Below are 17,549 nucleotides of genomic sequence, written 5' to 3'. Positions count from 1 at the left end.
AGGGCTGGCACAGCCCCCAGAGCTGCCCCAGGCGGGGACACGGGGGCAGCGTTACCTCCAGCTTGGCAAACTTGTCGGACTTGCAGCAGGCGTTCTCAGCATTGATGAGCTTGGTCAGCAGGAACTCTCGGAACTCGGGGCTCTGCGGGGACAGAACCGAGGCACAAAACGCCCTCTGGCTCAGGACTCTCTGTGTCTCTGGTAGCACAGCTGTACCAACCCAAAACCCAAGCTCTCAGCACCTGGCAGTGCCTCCAGATGTGGAAGCATTGGTGGAAACCCCAGGGGGTTTGAGGGGCTCGCCTGCACCAACACAGTGCCCCAGCACCAGAGCTGCTGCTGCTGCCTTGCTCAAGTGATGCCATGCTGCGGTGCACGGCCACTCACCCTACCATAAACACCAGGGGCCCCAATGGAAACCAAAATTAATGCAGGCCAATTCCAGCAGTCCTGTTTTCCCCAAGCCAGTGTGCTTGGACACACCTCGGACACGCACATCTACATTTCTACAGCTTGGGACACGCTTCCCTGGCAGCCCCTACCTTCTGGAACACCGGCGGGCTCGGCAGGGGCGGGCCAAAGGAGGGAACATCTTCCCGGGCTGTGACTGACACCTGGGGAGCCAAGAGACGTGTTATTCCCACGGCTGCAGCAGGATAACAGGGTTTGTACCATCTACACCCAGGTGATATGTCAGATTGTTCCAAACACTGAGGATCATCAAAACTCTTTAACAAATGAGCTGTTTCACAAACATGTATTTCATGTACTGCTGTCTGTATAGACACACATTCTGTCACAGTGCATACATAACACACCTGTGTGCACACGTGTTTGTGCTCAGCACACAGGTACAAGTCCCCACCAGGCTTAACACTGACTGCAGCACTGAGCACAGGGCAAGTGCCCTGGGCAGCCTGTGCCGGGGCTCACCACCCTCACAGGGAAGAATTTCCTGCTAATCTCTAATCTAACCCTACTTTTGCAAGTGGGAAGCCATTCCCCCCTCGTCCTGTCACTCCATGCCCCTGTCAAAAGATGCTGAAGCAAAACTGTGTGGGTGACCCTGGGACTGCCCTCACCTTGTACGCTGTATTGTCTGCCTCGGGGTTCTCCACCTGCACCACGATGTAGGCATGCAGGAAGTTGGAGGCAATCATGTCTGGCACGAATGGCGTGTTCTCCTCTTGGAAGATAATTGCCACTATGTCGTTGCCAATGTGCCTCTTCCTCTGGAGCTAAACCAGCAGGGAGAACATTGGGTCAGTAAAACCAGGCAGCTCTGCTCCTGCAGCAGCAAGTGCCAGTCCCGTGCTGGGGAGCCAAGCAGCCCCATCCCACGGGCCAGGGCTCAGCAGGGCCCACAGCACTGGGCAGCGTCAGGGCATCCCCACTCAGTCCCCTCTGAGCAAGCAGCCACGTCTCTCTTACTTGTTGTGTGTCTCCTTCGGTAAAAGGCAGCTTGGTGGAGACATGAAACATTATCTCCCTGTCCCTGAACACCGTGTACACAGACTCCACTCCCGTCTGCCCGTGGCTGACATCCAGGCCTCCTCGAAAACTGGAGATCAAGGGAAAGGCGGAGAGAAGCTCAGAGATGTTAATTGAAAGCTTCACAGGGAGCACCAGCGGCTGTCGGGGGACAGGCTGATGAACAGCCCAGCTCATTTATCTTTATCTAGCAGCGAGCAAATGGGAAAGAACAAACCGTGCGTCATGTGCTGTAACCAGCCATCGCTGTCACCAGCCTGAAATACAGGGTGCACACGAGGCAGGGCTGGTCAGCAGGGCTGACCACGGCCAGGGGCACGAGCCGTGGCCTCCCCATCCCTCAGCAGCAGCGGGGGTCTCTGCCTGCACGGTGGGACTGCCCGGAGGCACCCACGGCTGAGCCGCGACGCCCGGCACAGCACATTGCCACAGACTGCCTTCCATCTACGGCTGAATATAGCCAGATTTTATCACAACCTCAAAGCTGCAGGAAAAGAAATTTTTCTCTCTTGGCAGCTCCAATTTTTTTTTAACTCCCCCAGCCTTGAAAAACAAGCCAAAACTATATTTGCTTCTGCTCCGCACATCCCGCTCAAGAGCGAGATGACTTCTGTTCTCACACATAGATATTTTTACATATGACATGGTCTCTTGTTAATGTATTTGTAAAATCATCCTTTTTATTTAACTTACCCTTTGAAGTCCTGGAGAGTTATGGTGTCTCCCAGAAAACTTAAGAAGTTCTTGAAGGCAGTGCTCTCTTCATTATTGCCAAACAGCTCCTCCTCTTGTGTCTACAAAACACAGGGTGTATGTGCTGACAGCCCCAACTTCCCTGCCTGTCCAATCCCCTGCCACCTCCAGCTCCACCCACGGGATCCCTGGGGTCTGACCAGCACCTTGTTGCCTGGTGTCCTGCACAGCCACAGGCTGCTCCCCACCTCTGCTCCCCGGCTGGCACCACCACATTCCCCACCAGCACCATCCCCGGGCTGCACAGCCCGCTCAGCACCCAGCACAGCCCCGGGCAAAGCTGCTGAGAGCCTCCTCTGAGCCCCAGCAGGGCCTTAGGACAACGTCCAGGAAATACCAAACCAGAAGTGAATCCTCTGTTGAAAAATCCCTAATCATCTCCCGCTTGCTGTATTTCAAAACAATGAGACCCTAATTACAGCCTTGCATGAGTCACTCAATCCAACCCAAAATGCAATATGTAGAGTGCCTGTCAGAGTAATTCTCAGTGAGTTCTGAGGCTGAGTTCTGCACTCCCCATCCAGAGTCCCCCTGCTAATGACAGCACTTTCAGCAAGCACCTCTCTTCAGAGCCCACAGTCCCTCCAGACAAACGTAGCTGTTTAGCTGTCTAAACATATATCTGATTAAAACACCACGCCTGCTAAAATCCATTTTCACATCCGCTTTTCCCTACAGCAGCTTGTGGGCTGATTTCCATACTGAGACTTTTCAGTCATATAATTTTTTAATGAGTAGGGAAAACATCCGAGCAATGAGAAACACAGTCAGTGAGGACAGCCAGTGCCACGAGGTGCTGCACGTAGCAGAACCAAGGTCATGGTTGAGCCTGTGCTCCTGAAACGTGGATCTCTGGGATCACCGGGACATGCTCCATGGAAGCAGCGTGGGGACAACTCACCTGCCTGAACTTCTGATAGATCACACCAAACTTGAACGTGTTGTTGACCTCATGCTCATCATAGGACACTATCATCTGGGATGCCTGCAGGAAAGCAAAATGCCAATAGTTTCATCTGGTGGTTCAAAATGTGATGGCCAAAAGATCCACGGAGAGGGGTGAGGAGAGCCCACCAGAGCTGCAGCAGGGTACAACAACAGCTGGGCAGCATCAGGGGAGTGGAAGGGGGAAAGAAGCCAAACTCCCAAATAATTAGGCTAAAAGTTTTCAACAGTGGCCCAGGGTGTGGTTCTCAGTGTCCCTGCAGAACACACAACCAACTTGGGCAAGTTAGCTCACCTTGGGGTAGAGAACCGGGTTAAACTTCAGCCCAGAGGCATCGTCACAGAAGGCCTGTGGGCAAGGGGAAGGAGCAGTGAGTGCCAGGTGCTGGGCCAAAACTTCAGCCATCAATGTCTTATAAAGAAGCCAAATACAGTCTCCAATGGCAGGAGCTCCCCACTTCACATCCACCATTGGGATGCCCATGGCCTGGCTGGCCCGACTGAGGATGCAGCCAGCCAGGTCCCAGGTCCCTCCGTGTCAAAGGAGAGCCCCTTGCTCTCCTTGCAGGAAAACAACAGCACCACCCAAGTGCCCCTTGACCTGAGAGCCCAGGCACTGCTGCCCAACACTGCCCAGCACTGCCTGGCACAGGCTTTGCTGCACGAGTTCCAGCCAAGCCAGAAAATTCACCTTTGCAATCTGGGGAATACTCGGGAGTTTGCTGAATCCTGCCAATGGGATCCTTTCATGCAATGTCTTCACTTTGGACCTGGCAAAGAAACAACGAGCACACAGATGTCAGAGTGTCTACAGCAAAGCAACATCCGCTGTTGGGAAACACAGTTGTGCTGCATTTGTTGGGCCTGGTTAGTGAGCAAAGGCTCGATTTGTCTTCTCATCTCTTAAAATATTCATAGTTCGAGGGAAATGACACAATGGTTAAATGACACAATGGTTCAGACATGCTGGGTCCTGTCAGCTTATGGAGGGATGGTGAGAGAAGTGACTGGTGTTATCCCAGGGAGGATTAAACCCCAGAGGTTTATGTTCAGTTCCAGCAGGTTTAGCAACAGATCAAAGTCTCACATTCATTATCAGGTTTAGGCAGTCCCAGCACAAAAACACAGCTATGCTGCCACTGCCTCCCATCCCACCCAGACCCCTCCACATGCTGCCAGTCCAGCTCAAGCACCTGCTGTAGAAACAGAACCAGGGACTCACAAAGAGAGAATATTTTGTTAAACAAAGATTTTTTTTTTCTGTACCTGAGTATAACCCTTAAATATTCTGTGCCATCTGTCTCCTCGCATTTAACAGAAAGGATCAGATTTCCAAGGCTGCTGGCTGTACAGTAGAAATTTAAATGATCCTAAAAATAGAAAACAGCATGTTAGCAGCCGGGAAGCAACGCGCCGATGGCAAGGACACTGCCTGGCCACTCACCTGCCACCCCACAGCCTCCCACCGCCCACCCTGCACCCCTTGCCAGGAGCAGGGCTGCGAGCAGGAGGGCAGGGGCTGCCCTACAGGCCCCGTGTCTGGCTGGGCCCCAGGGGCAGGAGGCTCAGAGCCAGCACCCCCATTGGTGTCACAGGAGACCCGTGCCCGTGGGGCTGGGGCAAAGCCACACGTGTGGCCATCACTGCCATGCTGGGAACCCACCACTGCTCCATTCCCTGCAAGGAGGGAAATTGTAAAACTCGCCCATTTTGCTCTCAACCGGAAAGTTTTCTTAGCCAAAGGGTTGAGCCCGTGGGGTGGAGAAACCCACCTTCCCCAGGAAATGCTTGCGGTAGGCTCTGGCCTCTCCCTTGCACTCCAGCTTGTAGCCATAGGTGCTGGGGCTGAGGTTTTCCTCCTCCTCCTCGCAGATGCTGCTGTCAGATGAGGTGGGCGTGCCAAGGTTTTCTGGGTCTTCTATCCAGTACCCCCCAAACTGGGGCAGGATGATCAGTGGGTACGGGCTGCCCTTCTCCAGGATCTGCAGAGACATGTGCCACGAGGGCTCAGGCAGGATTGGGGTGTGGATGTGGGATGCAGAGCTCACTGCTCCATGTTTTGCCCCTCTACTGCAGCAGACCCCAGCCCTGGAGGGACAAGTCCAGCCCCTCTCTGAAACCTCTTCTCTGTGACAGAAGAGGGCACATGCTACTGAGGAAAAGCCAAAAGCCACAAAGGTAGGGAGGAGGAACATGCTTTATGTAGCTCCTCTCAGAAACAGAATCTCCACCAATTCCTCTGCCATCAGCAGTTTTGGAAAGGCATTCACAAGAAGGTGTTCAGGGGGTTCAGGGCACCCACCTCATCGATGCTGGGGTACGGGATGTAGTCTTCCTGGAAAAAGGAACCAAAACATCATCCATGACCATCTGCTCCCCCGGCTGTCCCTTAAAACCCCAGCCCTGCCCACCCAAGCCAGGGAATGCCTCCAGCACCTATTGGTCCCTTGCAGAAGGGCACCAATGCAAGCTAAGCCCTGCCTAAAGGGAGTTCCTCCACTGGTGCAACTTCCAGTGCAGTGGCAAAACCCCAACCCTTTCGCACAGCTGGGAGCTGACCTGCACTGGGCTGGGCATAAAGCTGGATTAGGGATTTACAGGCACCATGCTCCCATCTCTGCAATTCAATCAGTGCCTTGTTTTTAGATAACATCCAAATCCTTCCCAGCCCTTTGAGTGACTGTCTTTGACAATCACAATAAACCTCCGAGAGGGGGGGGACACTTGAAGAGATGCCCCCAGGAAACAAAAATCAACCAACCTTGTGTTTTTGGCTTCCAGACCTCTGTTCTTCCAGTTTTGGTGCCTGTTTGGAACAAAATGAATGCATTTTAGATGCTTTGACCCACACAGGGGGTCAGTCCACCAACATGAGGGTATTTTGCTACATGGAGATCACTCCAATCCAAGTGGCTGGAAGGTGAGGTCTGTTCCTGGGACAGGCCCTCTGCCCTCAGGGGCTGTGCTGGGGCAAACATCCCGAGTTTCTGGCATGCACACTGCTGCTCACCTGCATTTTTTCCAGCATTTCGAAGAATTCTGCCGACTGAAAAGAAAAGAAGGAAATCGACTGTTCGAGAAAAGCAGACACAAAGCAAGCCAGTCCAAGCCACATGACAGCAGGGACACTGGACCCCCACCCCGAGCACTTGTCCTGCTCCCTGAATGTGACCAAGCAGCTGGGATTCCCATGCAGCCCCACCTGGAGCTCAGCATCATTGCTGCAGCTGCCCTTGCCAGAAGACCTCGACCCCCAAAAATGCCGAGCTTTGAGCACGTTTGATCAGGGGCCTTGAATCATCTATTTTCTTAATCACAGCAGCGCTGGTGAAGCTGCTGCCTGTGGTGCTGGGCTGCCCAGCGCAGGGTTAATCCCCTTGCCGCAGGAACCGAAGAGATTACTGAGCCGCTCCCGTTGGAATCCCCGTTGTGCTGCCGGCTCGGGAGCGCGGGGCAGGAGCCGCGCACAGGGCAGCGGCCCCGCGCCCCGGGTGACACGGAGGGGCTCAGGGACAGGAACCCACCGGGGCGGGCTCAGCCCCCCACGGCCCCTCCGGAGAGCTGCCCAGACCCCGCTGACGGCTCAGCCGCGCTCGGCCTCGGGACCTGCAGGTCCCCCTGCTCCGATGTACCTGTGCTGCCCAGCGGGGCCGTGCGGGAGCTGCTCGGGGCCGCGCCTCCCGCACCGCTCCGCACCGCAGCAGCCGGGCCGGCCGGACAGCCCCGATCCCCCTCCCAGCTCTTGCTGCCGCCAGGTACACACAAACAAAGCGCCCAGCCAAGCTGCGGCTGTGAACGCGGCTCTCCCCTAAGCCCCTAAGTGGCTTTTCTGGAGGCGGCCGCCCCCGCCCCGTCCCTTGGCTCTGCCCTCCTTTCACCGGGCCGGGAGCGGCAGATCCCCCAGGGAAACGCGGCATCAGCAGCCCCCATCCCAGCGGCGGCCAGAAACGGCTCGCGGGAGGGACACGCGTGATTTGGGGCCAAAAAAAGGGGTCACGGTAACAAGGGGAAAGGCAAGGGGGGTGATTTTTAGTGAGCTCTTAGAATAGACTAATTTCTCAAAGGACAAAAAAAATAAAGGAAAAAACAGAGAAGAGGATGAAGAAATGAAAATCAAAGGAAAAGAAAAGTCTCAGAGACATTTTTTCCTTTAATATTTGTGGTGAGCAAAGGTCGAATATACAGCACAAGCAGTCTGTGGCTGCCAGCACAGGTGGGGCAGCTGTGCCCCGGACACCACCCTGGCTGTTTCCAGCTTTAGACCATGCCTCTCCTCACCTAACACACCTGAGGGAGTCAAAAAGAAAAACCCCAGGCTCAGACAGCTCTGTGCCCACAGCAAAATACTCTTTGAAAAGCCTTCCTTAGTTGGAGCTTGGTTTGGATTCTGTTTATCTCCAGGTACAAATGTTCCAGGGTAGTTTCAGGTCCTGCTCTACCAGTAACCAGAGCCAAGACCTGACCTCACGGTGGCACCAGACCCAGGTGCTACAGTGAGCGCCACAGAAAATACCACACGTACTGAGCAAAGCCTGCAGCTCCCCAGAGAGCTGTGCACACCTAGAGCCAGCTTTGCTGGGCCACAGAGGGAAGGACGGAAAGAAAACCCTGCACCAGGCAGGAGCAGAGTGGAGGGCAGCAAACAGAGCTGGGCACCCCTGCCCAGCACTCTCCCACAGATGTCACAGCCCTGGAAGAAATCTGTTACCTTCCTGAAGAGAAGAAATCTATTCCCATCGCTCCCCGCCCGCATCAGCCGCACCGCCCGAGCTCCTCGGGGGCACCCAGCAAAGCCGCAGCCCGGCCATCCCGCCCAGCCCCGCCTCCCCTCGGGGATGGTTCCTCATCCAGAGGCGCAGCCGGACAGCCGGATTGTTATTCCAAAGGGTGGCAGAGCCCGGAACAGGCTGGGCGGGAGGCAGGTGCGGTTTGCTGGGACAGGTGGGGTTTGCGGGGACGGACAGGTGGGGTTTGGGGGGACAGGTGGGGTTTGCTGGGACGGACAGGTGGGGTTTGGGGGGACGGGCGGGTGGGACAGGCACAGCTCAGGGTGCCCGGCCCCGCGGCGGGCACAGCGCCTGCCCATGCGGGCACGGAGCGACCGGCACGGGGCTGGGAGGGTCAATGGGAGGGAACCACACTGGGAATCACACAGAGCCACCCAAACCCAGCACACAGAGCCACCCGGCCCGGGGCTGGGAGGGTCGCTGGCAGGGAAGCAGCCCCCGGACCCAGCGCCCCGCCTGAACGGGAGCGTCGGTGCGGGACGGGCCGCAGGCACGGCGCCGCCGCGGGGGGAGAGGGACGGAGCCGGAACAGGGGAACAGGCTGCCGGCTGGATTGCAGACACACCTACTGCCGCTCCTGCGGGAACAGCCCCGAGCCCTGCAGCCGCTGCGCTGGCAGCGCCGCTCCCCGCCCGCCCGGCGCTCCGGACCCGGCCCCGCACTCACCTTCATGGTCGGGGGCGCCGTCAGCGGGGGGGACAGCGGCCGCTCCGGGACGGCCACATCCGTGCTGTTGAGCAGCTCCTGCTTCCTGGAAAACCAAACACAGGCAGGTCAGCTCCCCCCGCCCCAGCCAGCGCACCGGGCAGGAGATAAGGGTTATCTCCCTTGGCAAAGCCGTGGTGTGCAGCTGCCTGTACAGTAATATCTGGAATCTGAGAAAAAACCCAGCAGACAGTGTGAGGAGGCGATAAAAGCCATCAGAAGAGCCCGTGCCCAGGGTGGGCTGCGAGTCCCCATGCCTGGTGCTGGTGGTGCAGGGACAGCAGGGCTGTTCCTATGACAGGAGCCAGCCATCCCCACGGCTTCCCTCCCCACCTGGGCAGGACCTGCGGCTGAGCGGCCCTGTGGCAGCAAAGGAGGCTCAGGGACACCCAGGGACACCCTAGCATGGCTTTGGAGGGACCCAGCTGAGGGCCCCAACACAGCACCTGGCACCCGATTTGGAAGTACCAAGAGCATCGTGAAGATGCAAGACCGCAGGAAAGCAGAAAGCAGCCCCTGTGCCACGGAGCTGTCAAGACAGCCCCCCGAAAGTCCCCTAAGCTTTGGGAAGTACGGCCTCAGCCCTCCCCTGAACAAGATTCCCATCCCCGTCGCCCGGCGGTTCCCGGGCAGGCAGCCACGCCATCACACAGCGGCACTGCCAGATGCTCCTCCGGGAGTCAGAAAATCTGAGATTTAATTTAGTTTCCTCTCGTCCCTGCCAGGTTAGTCCTGCAGAAACCGGGCCAAAATGTCCAACTGTTTATCTCTCGGTAACGAGGTTTGGTTCCCATGGCAGCGCGCCCCGGGATGCTCCGCGCGGCGCCGGCACCGATCCCGCCGGGCTCTCCAGCACAGCTCCTGCTGCAGGAACACCCCTGAAACCCCCCGGGCTGCCCTCCCATAGCCCCGCACCCCGGGCTGCCCTCCCCACAGCTCCTTCTGCAGGAACACCCCCGAAACACCCCGGGCTGCCCTCCCCACAGCCAGCCCCCCGCGCTGCCCTCCCAGGCCCCGGGACTTGTGACAGCGGGTGACAACCGCCTGCTGGTCATGGGCGCCTGCAGCCCCTCCTCAGCAGCCACGGACGCGCTGGGGAATGAGCTGGGGAGGCAGCAGGGATGCTGGGGAGGCAAAGTGGGACCAGCAGCACCATCCTACTCACAGCCAGGGGAGTCATGGCCCCACCTGGGCTGTGCCAGCAACACGGGCTTAGCCAGAGGCACTGGGGGCAATACCCACTGCATTGTGCCCAAATGTGAATCCAGACCAAGAACTGGTGTTTCACATGACAATAAATCAAAGTAAATCTTCTTTCTCTCTTTTTCATATCAGAGCAGGTAAAATTTACATTATTACACCTCATTTGAGCTCCTGGTATCTTCCAGTTTTTCCCTGCAAGATATTAACTGAAGCAATGTGGGGCAATAGCATAATTCCCATCCTGCCCACCCATACTGTTTATCAAGCTCCTTCCCTCTCTGCTCTCCACAACCTCACCCTGTCTCTGCTGCTGAAAAATGCCGAGATGACAGATTTTCCTTGTTTGCTCTTTGACTTTCTAGGACACTAAAGCACAGCCTGATCTGGAGCAAACCACTCATCCTCTGCTCTCCTTGCTTTGAACCCTGAGCTCTGCCTGATTGCACTCAGCTGCACAGTGGCCTCAAAGGCATAAAACAGATACGACTTTGAAAAGATTAAAGTTACAGGGATGCGCACAAATAATTTGATTTGATCTGGGATTTGTAGTGGGTTGCCATAGCATCATATTCTAAGTATTATAAAATCCCCCAACTTAACAACATGTTCCTCTGTCACATGCTGGCTGCTTCTTTGGGGCCACACTGCTGGAACTGCTCCTGCAGTTCCGGGAGAGCAAAACAAGCCCATCCCCAACGACTGCTTGGAACGGGCCCTGCGCTGAGAATCTGTTATGGTAAAGTCCAACCACAGACGCCGATGATTCAGCCCCCATCAGCGCTGGGGTCAAGGGCCGGCGCCCGTTTCCCAAACTGATTGCCCTCGGGGGATGGCAAATGAACCGGGGGAAGATCAGCACGCCTTTGTCAGCGCACTGGGGCTCGCAGCAGCCCCGCTCAGTGAGCCGGTCCCCAGCTGGCACTGAGGGCGCCTCTCTGCACAGCCTGAAGCACAGCAGGGGTGGCAGGTGCCCACCGCAGCGAGGATGGGCGTTGGGGACCTCCCCTCGCCTCTCCCTGGCACCACAGGAGAGGCACAGCCCCAGCACCGACAGCCAAAGGGCACAGCGCTGTGTGCTCTCCCTAAGGGGGCACCCGGCAGCTGCCAGGGGGCTCTGCCCGCCCCCGATGCCCCCGTGCCCACACTGGCCAGGGCCACGGCCGGGCACCAGCGCACAGGAAGGGCCAGAGCATCCTCCGGAGCCGGCGGCCGGACACCAGCCTCTCCAGAAGGAAACGTGGGCATCACTTCTGTAATTATTTCTTTGTTTTTCTCATTAGGCAAATTAAGAGAGAAGGAAAAAGAGAGAATTAGAATCCTGCATTCTTAGTAAATCTAATTAAGGAAATACCTTAATGTGGTTATGGCAGGGCCGAGTGCAGGGTTTCCGAACGGAGTCTGAGATCACCCCAGCCATCCCGGCCCCCAGGACTGTGCTGGGCACCTGTTGCCAGCTCTAGGGAGGCAAAGCCCACCTGCCAAGGGCTGCTCTCCTGGCTCCTTCCAAAGAGGGAGAAAACGGGGATTTTTCCCCCCTTTTTGGGGGGAAACCACAGACACCGGTGAGTTTCCAGCACAGCAAGGGCAGGTGAGGCCTTGCTCTTTAAAGCATCAGGGAGATCACAGTCCTAAAGTCCTTCAAATTAATATCCTGTATTTAGTAAACCCCATTGACATACTGAGATTCTGATTAAAAATTCCTGCTCAGCACAGACCAGGGCTGCCTGGACCCCTGGCGTGTTCCCATCCAGACCCTGACTCAGGGTGCACACTTCTCTCATCTCTCTCAAGCCAAAGCCTAATGAAAAACCCCCAGTGCCTCCCACCTCCTCATTGTGTCCATCTGATTTGTTTCCCAGACAGGCTCTAAATCAACACAGTACCTTTAGATAAACCCCAGGTGGGGAGGGGAGATGCCAGCATCTTACCTGACATGTGAAATGCTCCTCATGTGGTTGGCTCTACTCTGTCAGGATGTGCAAATGGGATGGGAGCACCCCAGGTTACCCGTATGCCTGTGCTTAATTCCACAGATCAAACCTGGCCTAAGGAGGTACCAAACTCCTGCAGCAACAAGTCCTGCCTGTCAGATGCCTCATCCTTGAGAAGGTCAGCAATGACTCTCCTGTAAATTAACAGCCTCTATTTTTGGACTCATATTTTTTTATCCTCGATGGGCATCACCTTGCCAGCTGCTTCCTTTTTAGTTTATTTCATATTGCATGCCTGATCTCCTAAGTTTCCAGAGGGGATGTGCTTCCCTACCACTTTCCATCCTGCCCCTAGCCAGGCTCAGCCCTGCCCACAGCGGGCAGTGGGGCACAGGCTGCTCGTCCCCCCTCTGGGGGGCTCCTCTCATGCCCCACACGGCTGGGACTGACCCCTGGCTCCCGGGACACGAGCACCTGCCGACACACCAGGCAGAGCAGCACGGCCAGGGGCCCTTGCCAGCTGCTCACAAATTGCACAAGAAAACAAAACAAAAAAAAACCAAACAAAAACTGTGGGTTTTTGCATCACAGACAAGGGCACCTTGCTGTGAGTTTACACCTGGAAATCTGCAGTGAGTGCCTGAATGAAGAACCTTGCCCTGACTTTGAGCAGCTCTCCACCCAATCCCAGGATGCCAGGCAGGCAAGATCTCGCTGCATCATCACTCATCCCACGGAGGACATCAGCAGAGGACATGCACTGCTGCAGGCTCCCACTGATGTCAGACACTTGTGGGGCTCCAGAATCCCCCCAGGCATGGGGTGCAGCCCAAGCACTCGGTGCTGCAGAGCTGCAGGACCCTTGGGCAGAGCCCCTGCCATGGAACATCTCTTCTAGAAACTGATTTACCTTGTTATGTCCTGGCTCAGCTTAGCCCTATTCAGCAGCGTTGCCTTCTCACATCGAAGCCTGACAGTCAGCAAAAAAAAAGTGCAGCATTTTCTCATCTACATTTCTTGCAATAAATTACATCTTTGCAAACTGCCAGCCTGCACCTGCACACACGCAGTGTCCCCAGCACTCTGTCCTCAGCCCTGCTCAGAGAAAGATGACATTTAATGCCACTGGGGTTGGCTGTAATTGCCCCTCCAAACAGCAAATAAACTTTGTTGAACAGTTCAGGGCACTGTGTGCCTGAGCAGGCAGGATCCCAGCTGCCTGCCCGGCCACGGGGTCCCTGCTGCAGCACACATTGCCCATCCTGCTGGGCAGGGGGGCCAGCAAGGGGCCGACTCCTGCTTTGCCTGCACCTCTACAGACACTGGAATCTGCCCAGCTGGCCAAGGGCTTCCCACTGGGCTGGGCCAGGCCAGGCCAGTGCGGCTCAAAATGCAAGTAATGGTGAAAAGAAGTTTTTATCTTTTACAAAATGTGCTGCCTACTCTGCCTTGCAGGAACAGAGAAAGTGGCAATTTCCTGCAGATCTGGGTAAATCAGCCAAGGCACTTGCAGACATTTTCAGACCAGAAGGCTCGTCTGATCCTATTCCTGCCAAACCCGAGCCAGGAACCTTGGGCAGCCGTTTCTGAGCTGATTCAATAATTTGCAAATTGCAGAGAACAGCTCCCAGAAACCTGCGTCTCCAAACGCCATGGCACTGCTGCCAAAGGGCTGTGAGAGGAGAATGCCCACACCAGGGCACCCACCCACCAGCTCTCCCCTGTCAGAGGACAGCCACCACAGCATCACCTCACTTGCATGTGGGACAGTTGGGAAAACTCATTTAGATATAAATGAGTTTTAGATATTTAGCTATAGATATAAATACAGTTCCAAATCCCAGGCTCTCAGAGGAAAGGAGGAGCCCACAGCAGCAGCCACCCCCCAGACCTCTCTGCTCCTCCCCTCAAGCTCAGGTGTGCAGGGGAGGCACAGGTGAGAAGAGTGCAGGTGGAGGGGCAGGTGAGCATCACCAGCTCCGCCAGGGGAGCCTGGTGTGCTGCACTGCACTTTGCTGGGCTGCTAACAAGGAGGGACATGGGCCACCACAGACTCTGCAGCTGCCACTGATCCTGCCAGGCTTGCATATGGCTCATGGAAAGCAAAATTCAATTGCAAATGCAGAACAAAGACTGAATGTAGGAGGGAAAAAAGCAAACAGGAGCAGGTGGAGGAACAGAGTCCCTTTTGACGATGCCGCTAGCAGTCCCTTCCTTTTCCTGCAGATTATGTCACTTTGATGGCCCTGGCAGCTTGCATAAGATGAAACAACCACCATAAAGCACTGCTTGGATTCTTGCAATCACTCCCATGGAGGCTCCTCAGTCCATGGCAGACAGAAAAAACCTCCTCAGGGTCTTTTTCTCCCCGTGAGAAATCTGTGTGACTCTTGTTGCACTCAGTAAACCCTGCAGCAAGAGGCGCACTGAGACACTTTGTGCACAACATGATGCTGGGGGAAAAAAATAAAAAGGAAAACCAGGCTCAGACTCACGGGGCAGATTCCAGTGCAAGTTCAGAGCCAGGTTTTTTCTAAGCACTCCAGTGTTATGTTGAGCTCATTCATAAAAACCTTGTACCTGGGGGAAAGACAACTCTTAAGCAAAGTCTTCCTTGCGTCACCAGTAAAGCTCCCCCTGCCCTTGAGGCAAGTGCAGGATTGGGCAGTGAGTTTCAGTGGGTACAACATCCAGAGGATCATTTGGGTCCCCCCCAGTGCCACTCTGCACTTGCACAGTCCCCACACACGTGAAGGCAGCAGGAGAGACCCCAGCCAGCCCGTCCCTCCCTACACAGCAGCTGGTAGCTGGAGCCCACGGCCCAAGGGCAGAGCTGTGGCCAGAATGGGCCTGGGCTGAACAGGACAAAACCCCAGGAGCAACAGCAGGGCAGGAACAGTCAAGCCCAGCAGGAGCCCCAGCACAGTCCCCACACCTTCATTCCAGCCCAGTACAGGGGACCCAGCCACGGCTCAGCTCAGGCGAGCAGACATTGCTGCTGCTCATTCAGGACCTGCACGCTGGCTTTTCCCAACTGTTCTGCTTCGATGATCTACCTAATAGCCCAGCAAGGGAGACAAAAATACCTCAAACCAGCAAGTGACCCAGGAACTCCCCAGGAACACCAATGCTCAGTCTTTAGTGCATCACTGACATCCTGCTCTCCATGGCATCAGCTGTCCAAGGCAAAGTCCCAATGCCAGCAGCGCTGAAAAATGGGGTACAAGCCCTGCAATCCACAACTGATGGCAGACAAAAAGCTTCATCCTCAGTCACCTCACTCTGATTTTTTATGCCTATAGATTAGGGAGTGAGGGAATATTTTACAATAACGATTCCAAATAATCATTTCTTCACTCATTTTAGTTTGGTACAAAATCACGAACTGAACCAAGAAAAAGAAAGAAACAAAAAACCCCTCAGCCTGCAGCAGTGCCCATGTTGCTTCCACCCTGAAACAGAGGTACAGACACTGCGAGGTTCGGGTGCATATTTCTGACTGTTTTTAACGCCAGAGTTGCCGGAGCAGCAGAGTCCAGGAGGAGAAAGCTCCCTGCCCGGGCAGCCCGCACGGATCAGCGCGGGGTCAGTCTCCGAGGCCAGCAGCGGCTCCGTGCGGAGCGCTGCGAGCAGGCCATTTCCTACGGCACAAAGTTGGACACCAAGTCCAGCCCGTGGCTCGGCAAGGAAAGATGAAACCGTGTGTCAGCTGTTCCCGCCGCAGAGCAGACAAAGCTGCGGGGCCGAGTCACGGCAGAGCCGCCCGGAGCCCCCCGAGCACGGCGCTGCTTCTCTCGGTGCGGCGGCAGCGGGGGCTCACCTGGCCCGGCGCGGGCCCGGCGCACACGCACTGACCGGCGGGGCCGGAGCGCGGCTCCCGGCGCCCTCACACGGCGAGCGGGTCACCGTTACCGGCCCCCGCTCCCCGGCACCGCTCCGGCGCACGGCGCGCGCCGCCAGCGGGTCACGGTTATCCCGGTGCCCGTTTGCAGCTCCCGGTACCGCCGCCGACACCCCCCCCGGTAATTCCCTCCGCCGCCGGCCCCGCGTCTCCCGCAGCCCCCGGCTGCGCCCGGCGCACGGTACCCAGCGCTGCCCGCGGCGTCACCTTCTCTCGCTGCTCTGCCGGGAGCGGTGCAGGAGCCCGATCAGCACCACGGCCGCCCGCACCCCCGCGCGCCGGGACCGCGTCCTGCCGCCCGCCCGGGACATCGCCGCTGCCGCCGCCGCCGCCACCGAGCGCCGGCACCGGCGGGGGCGGCGGCGCGTCCGCGGCCGCGACCGCCCCCGCCCCGCGCCGCCCCGCGCGCGCCCCGCGCCGCCGGTAACGAGCGCGGGGCCGGCACCGGAGCCCCGCGGGAGCCGCTGCGGAACGGCGGCAGCTCTGCCCCCTCCCCGCGGACCCCCGGACACCCCGGGCCGGGCCGGGCCGCGGGCGGGCGGGGCCCGGAGCGCGTCACGGGCCCGGGGAGCGGACGGTCGGCGGCACGGCCCGGGCGCCCCGGTACCGAGGCTCTCCCGGCTCTCCCTCCCGGCTGCCGCAGCCCGGGCTCCTCAAGGGGCGCAGCGCCAGCGCAGCCCCTTCAGCCCCCTCAGAGGGAGGACTCGCTCCTGCCCCGCAGACGGGTCCTCACCGCAGCAAACCCCGCAGGAGCTCCCGGCCGGTCCCAGCCCGGCCCTGCCATCCGTCCCTCTGCCACGGAGCATCCCGCCGCCCCTGCGGCACCGGGACAGCACGGGGCCTCCAGCCTGTCCCTCACACCGGGAGCTCACACACAGCTCCCTCCAGGAAATGAATGGGTTTTTTTATTAAGTAAACTGTAAATTATCTACTTCTCACTTCAGCACCTTTCCCTGGAAGTCTTCGTTGCCATGGTGATAAAACACCCAGGTCCCTCTGCCCCACTTATCTCACCTCTCTCCCCTGCCTGTTCAATTTTCACAGGAATTAGACACAGGGCAAGCTACAGCTCTTTGAGCTACTTCCCAGTCTAAGGGATGGAGCACCATAACTGCTGCTAGCAGGCGTGGGATCATTCATGACAACATCCAGGTGTGGGATCATTTATGAGAACATCCCCCCAGCCCAGGACAGGACACGGGCACCTGCCCAAACCTGCTGGCTCTCCGAACCCCTGCAGCCATTAGGAGCAGTCTAACAATCCTCCTGCGGCTGGTCCAGCCCACTGCCCTGGGTGGGTGCACCCAGCCTGGCCTCGGAGCAGGGAGGGCAGGAGCTCCCTGGCAGTGGCACACAGGTGCAAGGCCCCTGGGGCAGCTCCAAGTGCCACAGCCAGCTCAGGGTTTGGGGGGACCCTGCCACAAACAGCAATCTGTTGGGGGGCACACACAGTCTGCAGGCAAGCACATCCACCATCCGTTCGAGCAGGACATGAGCAGCTCCCAGGGAAGGATGGCCAGAAAGGCCCCCGGCTCCCCACGCACAGAGCAGGAGCTGCCTGGAAACCCCCAGCTGGGGCAGTCAATCATTAACAATGCACGGGGCTCCCCTGGCAAAGCCTGTAATAAATGTGTTTGCTCAGGAGAAACAGCTTGCAGAGGCCGCAGAGCACATCTGGCAGGGAACAGCCGCTCCTGCTGCCTCAGCCCGCCTGTCACACTCCTGCTTCACCCACCGCCCTGCCTGTCACCCTCCTGCCTACCACCCTTAAGGAGATCAACACAACCTCAGCTCTGGCCTTCTCTATCTAAACGCTTCAGCAGAATCTCTAAT

The 17,549-nt window shown here is 57.3% G+C and overlaps 1 protein-coding gene across 7 annotated transcripts in view; it reads right to left on the bottom strand.

The window, feature by feature from the left end:
- RAP1GAP2 (RAP1 GTPase activating protein 2) overlaps positions 1-17,549 on the bottom strand; it is a 51,468-nt gene that overhangs the window by 9,319 nt on the left and 24,600 nt on the right. For 5 of the 7 annotated variants that reach the window (XM_054287186.1, XM_054287187.1, XM_054287188.1 and 2 more), the window contains 14 exons: positions 8,643-8,727; positions 6,200-6,235; positions 5,951-5,995; positions 5,492-5,524; positions 4,962-5,171; positions 4,456-4,559; positions 3,881-3,959; positions 3,485-3,538; positions 3,146-3,229; positions 2,185-2,285; positions 1,432-1,561; positions 1,083-1,238; positions 543-614; positions 56-142 (listed from right to left, as the gene is read on the bottom strand). In XM_054287186.1, the coding sequence (XP_054143161.1) occupies positions 56-142; positions 543-614; positions 1,083-1,238; positions 1,432-1,561; positions 2,185-2,285; positions 3,146-3,229; positions 3,485-3,538; positions 3,881-3,959; positions 4,456-4,559; positions 4,962-5,171; positions 5,492-5,524; positions 5,951-5,995; positions 6,200-6,235; positions 8,643-8,727 (1,276 nt within the window). Of the gene's footprint in view, positions 1-55; positions 143-542; positions 615-1,082; positions 1,239-1,431; positions 1,562-2,184; positions 2,286-3,145; positions 3,230-3,484; positions 3,539-3,880; positions 3,960-4,455; positions 4,560-4,961; positions 5,172-5,491; positions 5,525-5,950; positions 5,996-6,199; positions 6,236-8,642; positions 8,728-15,923; positions 16,028-17,549 lie in introns of those variants that run through there. The other 2 variants (XM_054287189.1, XM_054287193.1) reach the window with 1 other exon arrangement.

This window comes from Melozone crissalis, unplaced genomic scaffold (assembly GCF_028551555.1).
Source record: "Melozone crissalis strain CALT ecotype California unplaced genomic scaffold, PUWL_Pcris_2 ptg000057l_1, whole genome shotgun sequence".
Lineage (NCBI taxonomy): Eukaryota > Metazoa > Chordata > Aves > Passeriformes > Passerellidae > Melozone > Melozone crissalis.
The sequence above is the reverse complement of the archived record's forward strand: the minus strand, read 5'-3'. Positions and strand labels throughout refer to the sequence as shown.